This window comes from Carettochelys insculpta, chromosome 4 (genome assembly GCF_033958435.1).
Source record: "Carettochelys insculpta isolate YL-2023 chromosome 4, ASM3395843v1, whole genome shotgun sequence".
Taxonomy (NCBI): domain Eukaryota; kingdom Metazoa; phylum Chordata; order Testudines; family Carettochelyidae; genus Carettochelys; species Carettochelys insculpta.
Window position 1 is genome coordinate 8,475,044 of NC_134140.1, and position 23,219 is coordinate 8,498,262.

Genomic DNA, 23,219 nt, shown 5'->3' on the forward strand with positions numbered 1-23,219 from the left:
GCGACTTCCGCTGCTGGTGCACCTGAGCAGCAGCTGGTTTGGCTGGCTGCAGGACTGGATGGCCAGAGCAGTGGTGGCCCCGGGGTGCTGAAGCAGCAGGCCACCCGGGGGAGTCAGCCCCCACTGCTGGAGCTCCACAGGAAAGTGGAGCCCCAGGAGCAGAGATATAGTCATCATGGTATTTACAGGATAAGTCATGGACAGATCACTGCCCTTGACTTATCCGCGACTTTTGCTAAAAATATCCGTAAGTAAATTTTAGCTTTAGCTATAGGGCAAGTGCACTGGTAATCTGTGGATTTACAACAATGGCCTAATGAGGGCAGAGGCACAGAGAAGGATGTCATTAGGGACCAAGTCCCTCCAAAATGCCCAGAGTCCATCCCAGAAATGACCTTCCTTGCCAAGACATGAACCTTCATTCTAGGGGTGGCCAATCTGTAGCCGCATGTGGCTTCTTTTAAAGGCACCAACTCCAAGACTGGAGCAAAAGGAGACGACTTTTCATTGATGCTGGGGTGTGCTCATTGCCCAACCCTGGCTCTTCCTAAGGACGTGGCCCCGTGCCACCATTTCCCCCAACATGCCCAGCCCTTCCTTTGGGCCTGCCACACACTCACTCCTCCCCTTCCCCCAGCTTCCTGCATGTGTGAAAGAGTTGCTCAAAATGGGCAGGAGGTGCTGTCAGCCTGCACTGGGAGTGGGAGCTGATGGGTGGCTGCTGACATATTACTCTGGCTCTGTCAAATTCTGGCTCCTTCTCAGGCTCAGGTTGGTCACCCCTGAATTATACTAAGGCAGGAGCTTTCAAAGTGGGGGTGCTTATGTGGAGGTTGTGAGCTGTCAGTCCCCCGTGAGCAGAGCTGAAACTGTCAATCGCTTACATGGCTAACAGCCCGAACCCCCCTACATGCAGGGCTGATACCCTCAGCCACTTGGGGTTTGGGATGGAGAGCACACTCCCAGGTTTGCTGTGTGAAAGGGGCACCAATACAAAAAGTTGCAGAACCACTGGACTACAATGAGAGCTGCAAAGGAGGGTCGAACAGGGCCTCTCATATCAATACGCAGATAACAACGGAGCATGGTCACAACTAAATTCCAGGAGATTGGTAGGCTACACAGCACATGCTCGTGATAGCCCTCTCGTGCTAGTGGGAGGAAAGATGTAGTTCACCAGGAATCAAAAGGTAAATGAAATAAAGGCTAGCTGAAATAGGGTGTAGAGGAAGAACTAAACTGTGATTCTGTGATTCAAGTGTTTAAGGAGTAGTTTCAAAAGGGATCAGGTGGCTCAGGTGTTTGCAACCTGCCCTCTGGAGCCACATGAGGCTCTTTAAGGATTTTTGTGGCTCCCGATGCTATAATTGCAAAGTTTTTTTTTAAAAACCACCACCACCCATTCCGGTTACTTTCCATAAACGGTGAACATCTAAAAGCCCAACACTGAACAACTCGTATCTAAATACGAAACGATGCATGATCTCGAAATGTTGGATAACTCCCCTTTTAATATGTGCAGTGCATTGTGGGATATGATCCTGTATCTGTGTTTTGATCGTGTTGCTAATAAAGTCTTGATTTTGAAAAGGAAAAGGAAACTTGCGGCATTCCTGCTGTGAATGCATTTTAAGAAAGAAAATCGAAATTAAGTGTGAAGTAAAACTGGCAAAATTAAAGTGGAATTGGCTTCAAAAATGAAGAAAAATCAAAGATGAAGCCAGAATTTCAGACTGAATGGACCCAATGCTTCACATTTCTATTGAGTTTTGCTGGGCTCCCTTTATGTCTCATTTGCAATGAGAAATTTGCCAACAAAACAGGCAACCTCAAGAGTCATTTCTCAAAAAACACACTACTTTTGCAGAACAGTATCCAGCTGCAGATGCTAGAAAACAAGCCATGGAGGAGCTGCTACGCAAAGCAGAGCACAGTAAGAATACATTCACTGAATGGGTGAAATTGCCAAGTACCATAATGGTGGCTAGTTTTGTGGCAACTCAAGAGATCATGAAAACAGGAAAGCCGCTCAAGGATGATGAATATATAAATAAAGAGTGCTTTGTCAAAGTATCAGAGCAGAGGTACAGTGATTTCAAAACCAAATAAAATTGTTTAGAATCTAGCATCCTCCAGAGAGAGAGAGAGAGAGAAAAGAGAGAGGTGGTTTTGGAGGGAAAGTCAGAAAGACAGTGTTGCAAACATATATGAAAAGTGTAAGGAAGTAGAATACGTAAAAAGTTTGTGACTGGCCTGCAGTAAACATGTATCATATTACAAGTCATGGTGCATGCGCTGTTCTTAAAATAGAGGTTACAAAAAATATTGCCTGGTGTTGTTATTAAGGACCATCTCCTATTTACATGCACTGTGGCTCTTGAATTATTTAGTTTACTGAATTCAGAACAAATGGCCTCTCAGGTCGCCCCAAAGGCTGGGGGAGGGAGGGCAGAATCTTGTACAGCTGTTACCCTGGTTCTGTGAATATTAGCACACAAATATGTGTATATTTAAAATTCAGCAGCAGCAAGCAGATGACTGGAAAGTTAGTATCTTGTGGTAGAGAAGCAGTAACAAAGCCTGCAATTCTCTTTGTTTTAACACGAGATGTGCCAATAGCTCCCTCCACTCTTCCAAGGCAAGGGTACATTTTGGAACTCAATGAGTTTTTTGTTTCATTAAAGGATTTTAAGATGTCAACATTATTTAAGAACCTTGAGCAAGGAAAAACACAAACAAAAAAACCCCCAAACACAACATTCCTCACTCTCCTCCAATAGGGATTTGTGCCAGTGCATTTTTATTGTTGACTGTTTTACATCATTCCTGATGCCAACAGAAGATGTTGGCCTCAAAATGTGCTCAATAAATGGTTTCTCTTTCCCCATGTTTTAGAGCACCAGCTGTTTTCCTGTGGAGCAGGAGGAAAGGTTTTCAGAGTTCTCAGCATTTGGGAAGAGGGGGAACCATAAATGTGAGTTTATGCAATATTCTGGCTGCATCTTATGATTTTTTTCCCCAATACTATGTATGCTTTATCATCTGCTAGCTGTATTTTTGAAGCCTTCTGAGGAGGTTACAGAATTCCTTGGATCTGCAAGAATCAGGGAGACAAATTCCATTATCCCACAGTGGGAACAGCACAGCAGTGGAATTGGAGAGCAGAATACTGTGACTCCCTTGACAACACTCCAAACTTGGCCAGTGAATACAGCAGCATTCCAGGGTCCTTGCTCAGGGTGTTGTGTTGTTGAGTAAACAGTAACAGTTGTAAAACATGATTTTTTCCCTACAGTTTCTCAGAGCCTACTGTATATTCAGCCTGCGCAGTTTATTTTAAAGAAAACTTGAACGTGTCATTTTAGGGAATAAATCTGAAAGCAGGAAAAAAAAGTTACAATAATTTACTGTTGTGCTCTCATTATTAAGGATGCAACTCAAAATCTGAGGGTATGCAAGGCTGATAGCATCTGCCAGCCCAAGAAATTCACAAACCAAATTGCAGTGGCCTCAAAATTTCTATTTTAAGTCTGGGTCAAAGGTAGAACTTTGCATCTGCCTAATTATGACACCCTTAAAATAGGGGCATTCACCACACTGCACCATGCCTAAGTTCTTTGGCCATTAAGATTACATTTTGACTAGACTGCAGTTCACTGAGGCTGTCTACACTAACTTGGAAGATCGACTTGCTCAGGGCGATGTTCTGGGGTTCAGTTTCGCATGGCTGGTAGGGATGCGTGAAATCGACTTCTCAGTGAGCATATTGTGAAGAGTAAGGGAGGTCAATGGGAGACCTTCTTCAGTAGGGGCAGCCAAGTAAGCCGAGCCCAGATATTTCAGTTCTAGCTATGCAACTGCCATAGCTAGAATGGTGTATGTGCAGTCAACTTACTTAACCTAGTGAAAACAGACAAAATTTATTCTCTTCTCTAGTTTTTACTCAATTAAGCCAATGGCTCTGATACTTTAGCAGCTTGAGGACCCCCCCAACCTATCCCCTGCCCCCTGTGCTCAGCCCTTGCCCCACCCTCTTCCCCAAGGCCCTGTCCCTTCTCCAAAGTCCCACCCCTACTCACTCCATCCTCCTCTCCTCCATCACCTGCTCTTTCCCACCCTCACTCGTTTTCACTGGGCAGGGGATGGGGGGTGCAGAATAGGGGACAGGAGGGTGTTTGGACTCTGGCAGGGAGTCTGGGCGTGGTGGGGTGAGGGTGACTTTGGGAGGGGGAGGAGAGAGAGTTTGGCTCCTGAAAGTGACTGGCATACCCCTCTGGCAGCAGCTTCTAGGCGGGGAAGCGGAGGCTCCACATGCTGTCCCTACCTGCAGGCACCGCCCCCACAGTTCCCACTGATGGCAGTTCCTGGCCAATGTGAGTGGTGGAGTTGGCAGCGGGGGTAGGGGCAGCATGCAAGGCTCCCCTCCAGGATTGCAGGGACATGCTGAGAGCTTTTGGGAGCGGCACAGAGCTGAGTCAGGGCAGGCAGGAAAATGCCTTAGCCCTGCTGCGTTGTCAAACTTTGCCTTTTAGTGTGCAGGAGGTGCTGGGAGTGGGGAGGAGGAGTTGAGCAGCATGGCCTGTGAACCCCAGTTTGAGAAACACTGAGTAGAACTACAGACTGAACAGCTGAGCTGTTATTTATCTGTAATTTACTCCTCAATGCCTTCTGAGAGCCTAATAAGCAGGGGAAGTGTTGGTAATGCTCCTAGACCAGTGGTTCCCAAACTTTTCAGCATCATGCCCCCCTTTTGATTTTTGAGAAACCCTCATGTCCCCCCACCTCTTCTTAACCATCATCCAACCCCCCTTCAAACAAAAATTTCCATTTGTAATTTAAAAACAATATAAAATTAAAAATAAGCACAAATAATTTTTCTTGGCCCTTTGTGGATGCCTGGTGCAGCCCCAGCTGGCCAGCTGCCTGAGCCCTGTGCCAGCTGCCACAGCTGCCCGTGCCAGCTGCCCGCCCTCCTGAGACCTGCACTGCCACAGCCAGCCACCTGAGCCCCACACTGCCAGGGCCAGCCGCCTGTTCCAGGTGCCTCTGCCTGAGCCCTAGGCTGACGGGCCAGCTGCCTGCCCGCCAGGCTGAGACGCCCAAGCCTCACACTGCCAGGGCCAGCCACCCAAGCCCCATGCTACTGGGGCCAGCCACCTGCCTGCCAGCTGCCCACCTGAGCCCTGCAATGCTGGAGCCACCTGTCCAAGTCCTGCAAGCCACCTGCCTGAGCCCCGCCCCTCCCCTCCCACAAAGCCAGCCTCCACCAGCCCCTTGCTCTTACCCCATCCTCCTCACCCAAGCCAGGCACCCCCAGCCCCCATCTAACCCCATTCTCCGTCCTCTCCCCACAACCCATACTCACTCAACTTTGCAGGAGGCACCTAGCTCCACGTGGGTCTTCACTGGCGGCCTGCTTTTTATAGTGGCTGTGCTGGGTCACCCACATAAAATGGCAGGGGCTGAGAGCTGGAAGCAAAGTATGGCTCTTTCTTCAGGTGGGGGGAATGATGCGGGGGACTGGGTTGCCTCTAAGAATTTCTTCACGCCCCTCCAGTTTGGGAAACCATGTCCTAGACAATATTGACCTTCCATAGTCTGGAAAATTCTCTTGTCCAGCACTGGTCAGGATGCGAGGGTGCCAGATTAGAGAGGATCAATCTGTAGTAAATTTTAGGAAAATTAAGCAATCAGCATGAGAGAGCTGCAGTGGTTGAAAGGTTGCACACCACAACTTCATAACATGTAATCAGAGCCTTCCACTGGAAAGCAAAAGCTATTATAGGCACCAACGGCATAACTTAGCAACAAGCACGCTGGCTATGCCAGGTATCCCTTTGAAAGGTCAAGAGAGCATATGATGCAGTTGAGCAGTAATACAAGCTTTTAACACTGGCTAAAGATACTTTAAACTGGGCCATTTATCAAACCACAGCCTCAACCTGTCAGGATTCCCAAGTCGTCCTGGTTACCACTATGCAAGCTTCTTAGCATGGGAAAAGACTTGCTTTCCTCAATTCCACCCACCCCTACTTTCTGTAGACTTTCTGTACCGCTGGTGTAGTTATGAATGAAGTGGGTCTTTGCCCACGAAAGCTTATGTTCCAAAATATGTTAGCCTATAAAGATGCCACAGGACTTCTTGTTGTTTTTGAAATACAGACTAACTCGGCTACCCCACTGATACTCAGAAAAACGTAAGCTTCAGTTTTAAAAACAAAAGACTGGAATCGAGTTTACACTGGGGCTCAACAGGCTTAACTGTATTAGTGGGAGGGTGATTTTTTTTAAGTGCAGGAGACAGATTATTGAAATTCTGTAGAAGCCAGTTCTGCTCAGCTCCATGGAAGCTGCTCTGTTAAACTGCATTTGAATTTACAGGACAAGGCTGCTCCAATACCACCATGGCAGCTATTTGCACATTTCAGTGGTGATACTACCATGGCCTCATCAGTGTAGTAGAAATCATGAGCATTCCTTTCTAACACATTTCAAAGATGTGCTTCTTAAAGCACACTGGGAGGTTTTTGGCCTGTCGCTGGGCAATTGGACAATGAGGATTACCTAGCCTTCCTAGGTCACACAAATACTGTGCAGAAAGAAAGAAAACAAGCTGGGGAGAAAGTTATTTTAAACAAGCCACACAGAAAGGAAGATTTTTAAGCAGTACTTTGACTTTCATTCCCCCCTTCAGTTGTGGGGAACTAAATCCTTATGTTTAAATCTGTCCCACTAAAATCTAGTTTTTCTGCACTCCAAGGAACAGCATTTTTGCAACAGGGTCATTTTTTTTGTTCTTATAATTATTTTTAGAATGTAAGTGCTTAATTTCTTCTTCTTCCACTTCATGTCATTTACAAAAGGGCAAGAACCAGCCCTGATTTTCAAGTCATTTTTCCTACACGTTCATTCGTTTAAAAAAAAAAAAATCAACAAATGAAGATTACACAATTAAGTGGCTTCAGCAGACCTGGTTTGTGTATGATCCTGAACATCTCAGGCAAATTTCTAGGGCCAGGTGGCTTACCCTGTGTAGGAGCTGCAGAAAAGCACCTAAACAGCTGAGAAATAAACTTTTATTTTTAAACTTAGTAAATAAAAAGGAAAAAAAACGAGGTATCAATTTAAGTTCTTGGACTTGTTACAAAACCCTACCAAAAATTCGTTAATTACAAATAAACAGATTCCTTCTTAAAGCTGTATTACTTGTGTACACAAACAGTGATATGCTGTGTGGGGGCGGGGGAAACCCCTCAGATAATCCCTGCAATTTTATAAACCTTTAATCTGCTGAGCTCATTGAATAGGATTAGAATTATTCTCTTACTAGCAAATTAAAGAAGTTCTGAGCCAGCTGTAAAGGAAAGCAAAGCACAATCCACATCCTGCAGAGACTGCTACCACACAGCAGGTAACAGCTGAAGAATCCTCACCTGGCTGCCCAGTGAAAAACTACTCTTTCCCCCATAAAAGGAGTCAGGAATGAGAACCATGTTGGTTCTGGGGTGCAGCAACAAAATCAACCCAACTCTAGCTATTTTAGTCAGTCTGGCTAATGCTCAGACAGTTGAAATACATAAATCCACGTCCAAGATGAATTCCTGCCAGGTCTGAAGCACCATCAGAACATCATGGGCACGTCTACGTTACAAAATTAAGCTGACTTAAGTTACATTGACGTACAGCCAACACAGTAATTAAATCACTTTTGCACATCCATGCTATACACTGTGACACACTCCACTGACCTCACCAGGAATGCTTGCACCAATTTCACTGTCAGAGCAGGGCCCTGAGTGATGGCTTCTGGAGGTCAACAACAGTTGATAAGAGCCACAGCATCTACGCTGACACTGCAATAACCTAACAACATGAGCCTAAGTGACATGCCTCTCACAGAGGTGGAGTTATGAAGTAGTGGCTGAGTTACAACGAAATCAAAACAGAAGCTGCATTAAACAATGGACAGACAATATGACAGAATTTATTTGAAGAGGCATGTAAGTCTTGTTTGACCCAAAATTTAGATAGACTAAAAATGCAAACTTTTGCCAACACAAATCCATAGAAATTTTATCTCAATTTAAGACAGGATTTTTAATCTGATGAGCATCCCTTTTAAAATAGCTCTCATCCAATATATATCCCTTGATGCAGATAGCAGAACAAATAGTTTGCTCACAGTGAATGTTGCCCCTCTTGTTCTCCAGGAGCGCCTCCCCCCCACAACCCAACAATACACCCCTTGCCACAGCGTTAAGCCTGCTCCAGTACCTGAACTCCCGGCCTCTTCTCACTCCTGAACTATCAATCCCTGGGCCCCAGCCCAGACCCCACACCCCTAGTCAGAGCCCCCCTGCCCCCCAACCCTCTGCTCCAGCCTGGTGCCCCCTCCCACTTCCTGAACTACTCCTTTTCAGCCTCACATAGGAGCGCAGGGGAAACCCCAAGCCTCTGCTGCCTTCCCCTTGAGGATCTGGCCCACAACTGATGCTTCTCTGGGGGTCAGTGGTCATTGATGAGAAGAAGGTTCTCCAGACCCTCTTCTAAACTGTATCTAACCCACGTCTGTATGGGGACACTAACAAGCATAAATAAAGCAGAACAACGAGATGTCCTGTGGCACCTTAGAGACCACTTGTTAGTCTCTAAGGTGCCACAGGACTTCTCATTGTTTCTATGGATACAGACTAACATGGCTACCCCGATACCTCCAACTAAATATTCTGCTTCAAGTATGCCCATCGATTTCTTCATGCAGACAAGAGTAGCTACGAGAATAAATTTAAAAAGCTTGAAAAGGGAAGACATATCTGCACTCTCTACTGAATAATACGAGTCAGGAGTCCTTCTGTGCAAACGTTGAGCTGAAAATCCAGTCACACTCCCTTTTAGTTCTTCAGCAATGTCACAATATCACACTCAGCATGCTACATTGTTTATGTAAGCATTTAAAAGAAGCCAGATCTATAAACAATGAGCTAAAAACAAAACTTGCATTATACTTTGATGTACGCCTGGGCACATTTTGTAACCATGCCCCCACTGCTTTCGCACTTGGTCAGCACTGTCAATTTGATAATTATTAGCATGGCAATATTTGAACACACCAAGTTTAAATTGCCTTTAATTTGAATTTCTGGTACAATGGCAGCTACGTTATATACATACACCCTGTGTATGAAATAATGTAAATTACAGCTGTACCAATTTGTAATCATAAATCTATATTGTAAGTCTGCAGTCACAACAGTCCCTTCTTGTATTTTAATTCATTACCGTTATGAATTGTTACCAGTTGCCACATTTTAAATACTTCCAATCCCAATATTTCAAGTTTTCATGTCAGTGCATAAGAAAGTATCCTTTTTAAATCATACTAGCTCATATTGCTTTGACACGCTCTGTGCCAATCACCTTTTCCCAGGACTTTTCTCTAATGGCCAGAACTTTGCATTTAAGTGATCTATTAGAGTCAGTTCATCTTAAAAGCACTGATTTACAAAAAAGCAGGTACACAAACCCTCATAAGGGAGAAGAGAAAAGAGTACACCTCTCCGATACCCAGCCTTTCCTGCTATTCCCATAGAACTCTGTGGGAATGCATATTTAAACTATTACTGAGCAGGCACTTCCTGAATTTAAATACTAGTATCAAAACACAACTTACAAAAAACCGGACATCTGAACGGAGATGGACATCTGTAAAGCAATTAAAAAGCAATTAAAAACAAAACACACACAATACAGCAGCAGTTGTCAAACAAAGCTCCTCTAGCCCCAAGTTTCACAGGCCCTGCTGGGGCCTTAATGTTTTAAATTAATACAGCTCAGTGTATCTTGACGAAGCACACAAGTTCTAACTGACACACACATCTGCCTGTGCCAGTCAGAGCCTGCAAACAAAATGAGAGGTTTTTCTCTTTTGTTTTTTTCCCAAAAGAGCACCACTTTTTAAAATCAACCAAGAGGCCCTCAGAAAACCAGCATTAACTATCAGAGGCAAGAATGAATTAGTCTCATGAGATAAGAGATTTTGTTCCAGTGACATTCTTTATAACAAGAGACCTTAAAAATAATGGTCTTTAACACAAGTATAAAGAAAAATGCAATAACGAGCAACCTTGAAAAGATGTGGGTTTTTTTCCTTTGATTCATTTATATAGTTAGATATTCAGTATATTTGTATAAAAGTAACTCTTTCTGGTGATTCTATTCCTATAATATATTAATCTGCAGGCTCACAACATTCTTGCTTTCAATATGTTCTTTGTATATCCCAAACAAAGATGGTTTTAAAATAGCCTTCTAATTTTGAAAATTAAAAAAAAAAGATGATCAGGATGAGTTCTATTCCCACCTCTCTGATCACCTCACAGTCTTTCAGGAGGGTGGGGAGTCCTCAACAGACAACCATCTCTCTGTCTGTGTGACGGTCTCATTCTTCATCCCCTCCTCTTCTCTCCTCAATCCCCATATTTGGATGCTTGACAATGGCTTTCACTAGTTTTAAATATTGAACTATAAACTGCTCATTCACACATCTAACCTCTGCTCTCAGAGTCTCTCTTTGCTCCTCATCTCAGCCTATCTAATGTCTCCTCAGAGCTTACACTTAACACGGACAAACTGAGTTCATAATCTCCCCTAACCCCCCAAAATCCGTCTTCACTGTCACCGTTTCCTGTCACTGCCAACACAACACTACCCTTCCGCAGCTCAGCTCAGCTCCTTTATGGGTAATCTTAATACCCATACATCTAGGGTGTAACTAAATCCTGCCACATCATTTTTAGCAATCTATCCTTTCCTAAAAAAAAAAAAATAAATAAAAAAGTAGTTTTGTGGCACTTTAAAGGCTAACAGAACAATTTATTAGGTGATGTGCATTCATGGGACAGACCCACTTCTTCAGATCTGGCCAGACTGCAGCCTCCCCCCTTCCAGACCCCTAGCACTGCTATACAAAAATGCAGCTACTAATACCACTTCCCTACCCTCAGCACCCTCTTTTTTGTATTCATGATTCCCCTCACACAACAAATCAAGCTCAAGCACCTCAAACTTCACAGCTCTGCCTCTCCCTATTGATCTGTGATCTTGCCTTGTCACATTACAACCTGCTGCCTCTGTTCCATTCATTTGGCAGCTTCTAGCACAGACGTCTTTTACATTTTCTTCCTTGCTGCCCCTTATGCACTGAGCACCCATGCTGAATTGCACTCTAAGGCCAGCACCCTCCTATCAAACACATGGTTGTCACGATGCCTTCAAGAAACTGGCCAATTAATAGCAGCTCGAGAATAAGCAGCTCAGCACAGCTGGCACTTTCACACAATTATAATGAAAAAAATTCTAAAGTTACACAAAAATTACATATTTGGTAGCCTTTCCCTCCATTTACAGGATACGTCATAGTCAACCCTTTAAGGCGGGACCACGTCTGTTATGTGTTTGGACAAAGATCTGCTAACCCTGAAAAAGATCTCCTGGCACAACCATATTAGAAATATTACAGAATGACCACTAAGAGCGCTCGCATGCCTTGTGATTTGCTAGGTCCACCAGATTTTGTAGAATTGATCATCTCTGGTACTTGGGGGGAAACAGAAAATCTTGTTCTCTTCCCCCCTCCCCCTGAGTATGAAAATGTTAGTTCAACTAATTGATTAGTGGCAGCGAAAGAGGCTACAGTAATCCCTCGATTTACGTGTGTCCTGGCCAACTTCTGTGTAAATTACATTTTGTATAAATGGGGGTCTGGGGAAAGGGGTGAAATCCCCAGAATTCCCGTCTTGGGGAGTGGGCAGCTGGAGCCTCCGCAGAGCTCTGCTGTTCCCCGTACAGCTGGGGAAGTCGGGAAGAAGCACGCTCCTAACGCCATGCCAGCTGCCCACTTCCCCTGGCTAGGAGAAGCAGTGCGGATGCCAGCTGATGGCTTCCCCAGCTGGGGGAAGGGTGGTGGGGGCAGCCACATGCCTCCCACTTCTCCCAGCTCTGTGCCTGCCACGCTCTCCCAGCTGGGGGAGCCATGGAATGGGGAGGTGGTGGTTTCGCTTTGCACTTAGCTCGCATTAATGCGAGTTAAGCACAAATCGAAATTGTGCTTTGAGGGTTTACCGTACTGTCATGAACTGCTGGTTTGATAATTGAACTGCTCCCTCCAGATGAATGACCAATATGTTCCACTAGCTCAGCGTTTTAACTTCCGTTCTAACTTTTGCAGTAAATAAGTACTCTTTAGAATGGATCAACTCCAGGGAAAGAGCTCCTGGTTGCTTTTACCTTAATCATAAACAGCTCTTTCCCTGGAGTTGATCCATTCTGGGACAATGCAGCTAACAAGGCCTAGAAGAAAGGCTGCAAACCTGGAGATAAAGTATCTTGGGTCAATAGCGCTCAACTTCAAGATCAGCTATTGCAGGAGACATCACTGATCCAATGCCTAGCAAGCTTCAGAACACATTACAAGAACCAGAGATGTTCTGCCCTAACAGAGATTAGAGGGCTTATTCCTTCATCCCCCCATTTGCCTGGTCCTTCTCACATGAATGGAGAGCAGCCACACCCGAAGTCTAGAGATGCAGACCCTTGGGAGGTTATTCAGATTAACCTCCAGCACGCAGGAACCCAGTTTTGCCCCAGTTTATATAGTAATAGTATTCACAATGCCTTAAGCTAGAGGTGTCCAAAAGAAATTTAACAAACGCCACAGCCCCCTGCCCCACAGCCGGCATCCTACCCCCCCTCACCCGCAAAAACTGCCTGTTACGCACCGGAGCCGCTTGGTGGAGCTACACCGTGCAAGCTGCCCCGCCACCCCAAGCCACGCCAGCTGCCCCGAGCCCGCAAGTCGCTGCGAGCGAGCCACAGGAGGAATCACCTCTGCCATGTGCTTGTCCCACCGAGCGGTGGGGGCACCACTTGTGAGGGTCTAATGAAATGCTTCGCTGCACCGCACTGTTCACTGGGCCATATGTGGTGAACAGACAGCGTACTGGATGCTGCGGCCTTAGTCAAACATTTTAGTGAAATTTAACTAACCCATCCCAATGACTATCTAACCAATTATAGTCCACCACCCTAATTGGTTGACATCCAGCAAAATTAATTATGCAGCCGGCAAAGAACCAGACAGAGACCGTACAGCTAAACAATGGAGAAATGGGGACCATAATGACACAACAATAAAGAAATGAGGATTTCACAACTCTCAGCTATTGATATGTGGGCCCTTGCCATATAAAGCTATCGACCTAAGTTCTCTTTAAATCTCCTGGGCTCATCCCTTTATCAGGTGGCAATAGATTAGATCCCCTTTGTAACAGCCCCATATTGCTTATTTCAGCATCACCAGTTTGGGATGCGTGAGGATGTGACCATATGTTTCCCAGCTTATGGATGCCCCTCCTTCTTAGCCAAAGGCCTTAGCTTTAGAACAAGGCCTCAGATTATAAACAGACAGACTGTGACTGGACTAGATGACCTCCTGAGGTACCTTCCAGCCCTAGAATTCCAGGATTCTTTTTGTTTCTATACCTGTACAACAATAGCTAAGGGATAAAAATCCCTAAATTATTAACAAATTCGCCTTTACAAACAGGTCTAAATGGCTATATCCTAACAAAAGAAAGCAAGGAACCCCTAACATTTTTGCGTGTGTGTGTGTGTAGCAATTAAAGAAGTAAACCAAACCAAAACCTTTAAGGCCTACTTTATGTACACATCATAAAGAATTAAAATACTGTAGGTCACAGCATTTTTCTGCTGTAGAGGTCACCTTTAAGCAAATGCTGCCTTCCCCTGGGAAATGAAAGCTCCCCATATAAATACACATTTTGAGATCAGAGGCTTTGCGTAGTGATCATCTCTGGGCAGTAATTGCCTATGCCTCTGCATCCTCCCCAGGGCTCACATTGGTTTACTCAGCTGCACGTGGGGGAATAAACGGTGAGGTGAAAAGCTGGAGCTCCAGTGGGGGCTGATGAGTAAGACAATCTTATGTTTTATATAGAATTCCTGATTCTACTAACGCTCTGCGAAGGGTAAAATAGCATTGTTGATCTCTATGGCTGCAAGAGCAAGAGTTACCCTGTGGAATGGCATAGGGGGTTGCAGCAGGCTGGCATACAAGAAGCCTATGACAAAGTAACTCGCTCTTGTGTAACTGGCAGGGAGAGAACTGAAGAGAAGTATAAAAACTATGGCTGTCAATGCACATTAATGCCTGTGCTTAATGCAGGGCAGGGTTGACACATGTTAATCGACAGCCCTAGATATCACAGCTGAAGCGAAGGAGTCCAAAAATAGTCTGACGACTCCAGCGGCGGGGCAGCGCTCCCAGCCCAGTGCTCTGCATGGAACGAGGTGGGGCTCGGCTGCGGCCAGCAGCTGCCACAAGGAGGAGTGAGAGGAAGACACATTGGGGAAACTGATCGTTTGCCTCACGAACGTGCAGGAAGGGATGCACCTGGAGAGCTTGCTACAGGCACTGGAGGATCTTCTGGTCTTTGCCCATTGGCCCTGCCATCAGGTTCCTGTCCAGGCAGCCGGACGCTGGTGGGGCTCCCCTCTCTGCACCAATGAGTAATGGGCTCTCCCCTCTCCCCACAGCACCCAAGCTGTTCAGCAGCTGAAACCTCCATGTGCCCCTGTTGCTAGTGTTGGACTCCTACCTGAGCATGGCTGTGATGCAGCAGGTTAACGCCTGGGTGGCCTCCTGCCTCTCCCAGTTGCCTGCTGTCAGACCCGTGGGACCAAACCTGATGCAGCCCTGGGCGAGTGATGGGGTCAAGCCCAAACTCCCCACAGCTGCGCAGGAAGTCTGGATTCTGAGCCCTGCTTTGTGGCTGGTCCCGACTTTCTAAAGAGCCAAGTCGAAATTCCCTCGAGGTTTGGGAAAGTCCAGCTCGGGCAGTCTGCGTCCCAGCTGCTGACAGCAGACACAGCCTTTGGTGCCAGACAGCTAGGCATGTGTGAAAACAGCTGGACGGTACTGCAGGGCAGCACTCTCCACGCAAAGGCTGAGACTAACAATAGTGTCACCACGGAGATGACATAAGATGACAAAATATTAATGTAAGAGGGGAAACACAACTCCAGGGCCCCAAATGTTAGTGGTTCTGTTCTCTACAGTCACCATGAGATGTTCCAGCCGAGAACCACATTAAAAAGTGGATGAAAAAATAAAACTAGAAAAATAAAACCTGGCTTCTGTTTGCTTTCTGAGTTCTTGTCCCTTATGGCTCCCAGGTTCAAGTTTTTTCTCTGCAACCATAAGGGCTAAAATTTTTTTTAAAACTATATTAACTGTGTGATTAATAAAGATTTTTTAAAAGTATTTTTAATCGCTTGACAGCCCCAATAAAAATGGAAAGGGTCCTGTGTTTTAATATGCAAAGGTGGGGTTCCCTGGGATAAAAATATAAAATTGCCTTCACTTAATGTTTTTAATCTCAGTCTCTTGTCCAGTCTCTCATCTACCCTTTTCAGGAGGAGATTTCAAAGAAACGTTGACCGGGAAACTCCAGCGCTGTTTGGATCAGAGCAAGAGACATAAGCTCAGTTGAGAGTCCAACCGTCTTATGACACGGAGGCCTCTCAGATCAATGAAGCAGACAGTCTTCTGGTGATGGCAGTCATGAATTCACCCTTGCTGATACCAACAGCCCTTCAAAGACAACTGAAGCGGCCGGGGCTTTTGTTGCTTTCGATCTGAAAAGCACAACTGAACCTAGTCTGGGGCAGTCTGTGGAATTCCCCTGCCTGGAAGAGGTCTACTGGAGTCTCCCCTGGCTACAGCAAGAATTATAAACACTAGTGTACCTGTCCCAGGTCCACTTGCAAGCCGAATTTGGGCTGGAAGAAAGCTGTAGAAAGGAACTTGCTGTAATACACATCCCACACTAATTTATCATCTCAATGCAAAGAAACTATGTTCCGAGTCTTATTGCCTACGCTGTGAGGCAGTGCAAAGTGGATGTTGTCTGCATTGCCAACGCAGGAGGCAGCAACATAGAGCCGTCCATACGTGAAGACAGGGTCCTGTAGGTAGACCTCAACTTTCTGTAGCGTCTGCCCTTGGGCTCTGATGATGGTCATGGCAAATGTGAGCTGGACTGGTAACTGACATCTCTGCCACACAGGTGGAACTGTATTGTCGGTAAGTTGGAGTGTGACGACGGAATAAGTGCGATATGGTTTGTTCCTGCAATAGTTTCCTCCAGGAGCTGTCCACTTACCACCTGATTCATCAAGAGATGGGTGCAAAGACCCTTATGCGGTGTTAAACTCCCTAGCAGCATGATCGTCATCCTTGGTTTGAGGCACAGCATGCCCTAGAACACTGAAGAATTTGTCAGAATCCTGTGGAGCTCTGTAGGATTTTCCAGAAACTGTTGGGGAGAACACGGTAGAACCTTGCCCAGACAGAGACAGACAGCAAAAAAAAAAAAAAAAAAAAAATATATATATATATATGATGAGGACAGAGATGTGTCAGTGGGAGTCAGAACTAGAACCCTGTTCTCCTGGCCACTGGTTCCATGCCTAAACAACTAGAGCCCACGATCTCTGATATCTCGTATAAGGCCCTTTTACATTGGTCAGTGCGTTCTGAATTTTTTTTTCTACCTCTCACAGAGACAGCAGCTTTGCTGAGACTTTCAGCAAAATATTCTTGTTGCTGAAAAAAATATTACGGAGGAATTCAGGAGTGTGCATGGATCAGGGGCAAGGGACACAAAGAAGAGGGATTCATAGGAATGTCTTGAACACTCATGGTGCATCCTAGATGCACTTCTGCACATTCTACAGAAACTGGGACTTCTCTTCCACTGGAGAAACCAAGGCCTCTCGTTTCTATGTATCCTCCACTCAAGAAAATTGAGACTTCTCCCATCTATGATCAAGGAGTGAGGAGAGGAGGGGCCCATCCTGTGGCACCCTACTCTCGCCCCTGAACACGAAGAAGGGGAGGAACGGCACTAGGGAAACTGCCCTCCTCTGCTATATAAGGCCCTGCCAGCCATTAAACCAATTAAGTTTAGTTCTATTGTTTCAGTGGTGGTAGGGCAGAGAACACAATTATGGAAACACTGCTATAGCATTTGAGGGGAAGACAAGTTTTTTTCTGGGCTCTAGGCCAAAATTTCATTGTAAGTTTTTGCAACAGATTGCCTAGAACTCTAGATAGAGTAACCAGAGGAAGTGCTTTATAAATATGGTAACTTAATCAATAGCCTGGTGTTGACTGTATTATGTAACAAGTTTAAGGTAGCTTTATTAAACTCAGATATGAAAATATACAAGAAGATTACGGTTGCTTAGTTTAACACTAAACAAAGGAGGTTACCCAGATTGAGATCAATACTGAAATCTGAAACATTCCATTGTAAGTTTGCTTTCCTGTAAATTGAACAGTAAGAATGCTTGAAAATTTTGCTTTATTCGTCAGTGCAGTTTATCCAGACAAGCTTTTTCACTATTTGAACTAAATGGGCCAAATGCATCTGTAGTGTACCTCCATACACAGTGAAGCGACAATTGGAATTACTCTGATACATCTCCCATATCAAGTAATGACAGGTGGAACTATTGTTTAAATAAGTAATGATTTCAGTTCAATAACTTTGACACGATAAATCACACAGGTACTACCACGATTAATACACTAAATGTGTGTTTAGGAACAGGTTTCACACAGATGATACGATTTTATTCAGCAAGTATTACCAAAACAAAAACCAGATAAGATTTTTCAGTATGGCTTGCTTCAGAAAAGTGACTCAGCAGCTTCATATTTTGATGCCAATTCCACATAAAATTAGTCCAGTTTACAAATAACAAAGGTTTTTATTTCACCCTGTTGCAGGTACTATACTCAACTCACCATGTGCAAGTCATGCTGGGTTCTTTCCCATTTATGCATTATTATAATATAAGATGCTGCTGGCCAAATTCTGCTTTCAGTTACACTTGTATCATTCAGCTATTTTCGAAGATGTTGCATAAGTGTAAGGATTCTGTTAATGAATCATAATGCAAAAGTATTAAATGCAGCTTTCTCAGAGCTCTTTTGGCTCTACCACTGCTCAAAAGAATTTTCCCCTTTCCCCCAACCTCCAAAGCAGATAGGATTTGCAATACAAATGGGGCATATCTATTAAATACACCACGGTGCTATTTTTGCAAGATCACTTTTTCAGGCTAGAACTGTCCTTTTAATATAAGCAGGACTCTGCAGAGGGGATCTATTTTCCTTTTTTGCTTTCAAAAAACTCTTTTCTTCTTCCTCTCAACATAAATGTTCTGCTGATATGTTTAACTTTAAGATGCTTGTAATCACCTCAGACAGGACAATTAACACCCCCCCACCTCTCACTCCCTTCCTTTTACCCTATTTGATTTGACAGTTTTTATTTTTGGTCTTCTGTACTTATGTCAGTCTGTATTGGAAATGAAATTGATCTGAAGAAGTGGGTCTGTCCCATGAAAGCTCATCACTGAATAAATCATTTTGTTAGTCTTTAAAGTGCTATATTTCTGCTGCTTTGTTTTGCCCAAGCACGGAAGCAGTCCCACTGGTTCCAACGGGGCTTCTCACAAGGTTAAAAATCAAACATGAACTTAAAGTGCTGTAACAAATCAGGGCCTTAATGAGCTTCTGGTAGCAAGAGGCATATCCTGCATTTGGGGAGGGAAGGACTTTGTCTACTGTAACAGACCTTTCCCAACACTTCTGTGTTTCTGTATTTAAGTAAGGAAAGATGGAAGAGGGCTCAGAGCAGCTAATACAAGAACCTTGCTTCAGTTGGTATTTAGTTTACCAGCTATATTTCTATTTATATTTCTATTCTAGCTATATAGTATATATTCATTACACAGTTCTCCAATGTACCTAATCTAATTAAACTGATTGCTGCTGCACACACAGCACAAATAAAAAAAAAGTGAAACTTGGACTACACAGCTAATACAAGGAAAAAATCCAGCAGCGTGTGCCCCATAGAAAAAAAACAAGTACAAAACAGAAATGATTAAATAAAAGAACAGAACTATAAAGCTTGTCTCCATTTGGCTTGAAGTCAGTTGCAAACTGAATAGGAGCCTTTTCTAGTTGAAACAGCCCTGCAGAGCAATAACCAAGACAAAGAAAAGCCAGTGAAACAAAATTTCAGCTCAAGTGCCCAGACGTTTTTTCCTCTGTAAAATCCAAAATGAGGAATGCATCTCATTATTTTCCAGCAGCCCTATAAGAGGAGCCACTGAGCTGAGTTACGTGATACTGAACACGTTTGACATGACAGGAAACTCCACATCAAAGACAGGGTGCATGCCAGAGGAATATGTAATCCAAACCTCCTGCCAGAGGGAGGGAGGGGTGGAAAAAACACAGTTCACTTACACAGATGTGGAGGTTTTGCATGGAAGATTGGGGGACAGTTACTTGGATAGATTTACACATTACAGATGTTAACAGCGTCCTGCATCAGAAGAACAGCACCAGCAAACACATCCCTGAGAACAATTCCACACTGGCTGGGGAACAGACCAAAGAGGTAAGGCAGCTTTTCCACAGCAAGGTTTTATGATTTTAGACTGCCTCCTGTTCCCTCACAGATTCCATAACCTGTGTGCTATCCAGGCACCCAAAAACAAAGACATTATGCCAGCCAAGAAGCAGAAGGTGCATCTTCCCTCCAGCCTTCTGTCGTGTATGATCTACCCACCACCATGAGAACAACATACCCTTGAATTCTTGGATGGTCTCTATAGGTACTTGCATAGCCAGAAAGTACCTCTCATGTTGCCTTTTAAATATGAAGAACATGCTTTTCAAAGAATCACAAGGATTTGACTCAGCCCCTTTAAAGCCACAGGATGTACAATGATAATACACCCGCAATCTCTCAGGCCCACCTCTTCATGACTAAACCAGACAGGACACACCTGCCCGAGGGACCTTGTATCCACTTGTGACACAGTCCTGAGCGGGATCTGTCCCTTTAACATGCTGACACCATCAGCACAGCATGGGATGCCCACCAAATATAATCAAACTGAGAACTCAGTCAGGACTTTGGGGGCCCATGAGAACTCCAAACTGAACCCCAGAACCCTCCCCAGAGACCTGTTCCCCTTCCACCTCATCTCCCCTCTGGGGCCCAAGTTACCCCCCTCCCACCACTCCTTGCCCTCTTTCAATCGGGTGCCATCCACAGTGCATCCTGGGGGAGAGCTCTGGGGAGGTGCTCATGGCTCCTCCCGAAGAAGCAGGTCATTGCCTCTCCCTCCCTGAAGCTTACTGGGGGGGGGGGGCACGCAGGGGACAGCTCTCCCCTCCCCCTGCAGTGTATGCACCCGGGGGGGGGGGCGCGGGGGACAGCTCTCCCCTCTCCCTGCAGCGTATGCACCCGGGGGGGGGGGGCACTGGGGACAGCTCTCCCCTCTCCCTGCAGCGTATGCACCCGGGGCGGGGGGGGCTGGGGACAGCTCTCCCCTCTCCCTGCAGCGTATGCACCTGGGGGGGGGGGCTGGGGACAGCTCTCCCCTCTCCCTGCAGCGTATGCACCCGGGGGGGGGGGGGGGGGGGCTGGAGACAGCTCTCCCCTCTCCCTGCAGCGTATGCACCCGCGGGGGGGGGGCTGGGGACAGCTCTCCCCTCTCCCTGCAGCGTATGCACCCGGGGGGGGGGGAGCCTGGGGACAGCTCTCCCCTCTCCCTGCAGCGTACGCACCCGGGGGGGGGGGAGCCTGGGGACAGCTCTCCCCTCTCCCTGCAGCGTACGCACCCGGGGGGGGGGAGCCTGGGGACAGCTCTCCCCTCTCCCTGCAGCGTACGCACCCGGGGGGGGGCTGGGGACAGCTCTCCCCTCTTCCTGCAGCGTACGCACCCGGGGGGGGGCTGGGGACAGCTCTCCCCTCTCCCTGCAGCGTATGCACCCGGGGGGGGGGGGGCTGGGGACAGCTCTCCCCTCTCCCTGCAGCGTACGCACCCGGGGGGGGAGCCTGGGGACAGCTCTCCCCTCTCCCTGCAGCGTACGCACCCGGGGGGGGGGAGCCTGGGGACAGCTCTCCCCTCTCCCTGCAGCGTACGCACCCGGGGGGTGGGGAGCCTGGGGACAGCTCTCCCCTCTCCCTGCAGCGTACGCACCCGGGGGGGGGGAGCCTGGGGACAGCTCTCCCCTCTCCCTCCAGCGTACGCACCCGGGGGTGGGGAGCCTGGGGACAGCTCTCCCCTCTCTCTGCAGCGTACGCACCCGGGGGGGGGGCTGGGGACAGCTCTCCCCTCTCCTTGCAACGTATGCACCCGCGGTGGGGGCTGGGGACAGCTCTCCCCTCTCCCTGCAGCGTATGCACCCGGGGGGGGGGCTGGGGACAGCTCTCCCCTCTCCCTGCAGCGTACGCACCCGGGGGGGGGGCTGGGGACAGCTCTCCCCTCTCCTTGCAGCGTATGCACCCGCGGGGGGGGGCTGGGGACAGCTCTCCCCTCTCCCTGCAGCGTATGCACCCGGGGGGGGGGGGGGCTGGGGACAGCTCTCCCCTCTCCCTGCAGCGTATGCACCCGGGGGGGGGCTGGGGACAGCTCTCCCCTCTCCCTCCAGCGTACGCAGCCGGGGGGGGGGGGGGGGCTGGGGACAGCTCTCCCCTTTCCCTGCAGCGTATGCACCCGGGGGGGGGCTGGGGACAGCTCTCCCCTCTCCCTCCAGCGTACGCACCCGGGGGGGGGGGACTGGGGACAGCTCTCCCCTCTCCTTGCAGCGTATGCACCCGCGGGGGGGGGGGGGGGGGGGGCTGGGGACAGCTCTCCCCTTTCCCTGCAGCGTACGCACCCGGGGGGGGGCTGGGGACAGCTCTCCCCTCTCCCTGCAGCGTACGCACCCGGGGTGCACGTGAGGACCCCCGGGGGCCGCTCCCGCACCGCACCCCCCACTCACCCGAGACGCCGCCCGGCGCAGGAGCGGATCGCTACCGCAGCCGCCGGACTCCCGCTGACAGACAGCGCGGCTGGGGCAGCACGCCAGGGACCCGGATGTGCGGCGGGGCGGGGCTGTGTGTCAGGGGGCGGGGTCAGGCGATCAGCTGCCTGCGGACCGGGCGGGCTCTGCTCCCTGCTGTGTGCCTGGCGCGGGCGGGGGCGCTGCCGCCTGCGTGCACCTGGCGTTACACAGGGTGGCGGGGGCAAAGCATCCTGGCCTGCCGGGCAGCTGAGGTCTGGTGCATTGTAAGGCGGGGGGCGGGGGACACGAGGAGACTCTCAGAGCCGGGCGTCCCCTGGTTGGCATTGCAACAAAAGGACCTGTGTGTGCATGAAGCCGGCTCTGTTTTTGCCAATGGTAATTGCTTCTCATGGACGACCAAAAGGACGAATGAGTCTGTGTTAAATGAAGCCAACAGCAAAAGAACACTGTTAAATAGAATAGGAACAAGGCAGGCAAAATGTATAGGCCGTATAATTCGAAAGTCTGCGCTTTCAAATGTGGTGACAACAGGAAAGTACAATGCAAAGCGAGGACGAGGTCGACAACGGGAGAAAATATTGGCCAGTATAACTTCGTGGTTGCCACAGTCCTGTGGAGATGCTCCAGAATACTGGTAATAGACAAGTGTGGAGGGCCATGATCGCCGACGCTAATCAGCAGGGCATGAATGAATGAATTGCTTCTGTTCTCCACCCTTCCCCTGCCTCCCCACTCAAGGGAAAAATGATATTTAGAAAGGAAGGTAAATTGGGAGCTGGATTTCAATAGAATCAGAAAGCTATATAAAATAAAACAAGCCAACAGTCATGTGGCACCTCAAAGACTAACAAATTATTGTGTTAATCTCTGAGGTGCTAAGTTACTGCTTGTTTGTTTTATATAAAAAGAGAGATACACATGGCGAGCCCTCCAGGTCCGTTGAGATTCAATCAGACTTGTCAGCTGCAACAAGGCATTCTTTGTGTGTGCTTAGCCTAGATCCTCAGAGATCTTTAGGCTTCTAGCTGCCATTGCTCTAGGACAGGGTGAGCAAACTTTAAAGGTTGTGCACCCCTTTTTGGCTCTGCAGTTAGCTGCCCCCCCATCTATGTGTAGGGAATGTAGCAGAAGGAATGCAGTGCTGCTGAAGGCTGGGAGGAATGAGTCTCCCAGAGGTCATCTGCATGAGAATGCAAAAGGTGTGCATGTGTGATACCTTTTCAGGCAAAGCCTAATGGGTAGCAAGTAAGCCATGAGA

General features: G+C 47.3%; 1 protein-coding gene across 4 annotated transcripts in view; it reads right to left on the reverse strand.

Annotated features, from left to right (window-relative positions):
- The window catches only part of RNF24 (ring finger protein 24), a 79,640-nt gene extending 57,616 nt beyond the window's left edge, over positions 1–22,024 (reverse strand). The window contains exons 1-2 of one of the 4 annotated variants that reach the window (XM_074992249.1): positions 21,938–22,024; positions 9,671–9,702 (exon numbers count right to left, since the gene is read on the reverse strand). In XM_074992249.1, coding sequence (XP_074848350.1) covers positions 9,671–9,702 — 32 coding nt within the window. In that variant the 5' untranslated portion in view covers positions 21,938–22,024. Of the gene's footprint in view, positions 1–5,365; positions 5,730–9,670; positions 9,703–21,937 lie in introns of those variants that run through there. The other 3 variants (XM_074992250.1, XM_074992248.1, XM_074992251.1) reach the window with 3 other exon arrangements.
- Between the last annotated feature and the right edge of the window lie 1,195 nt (positions 22,025–23,219).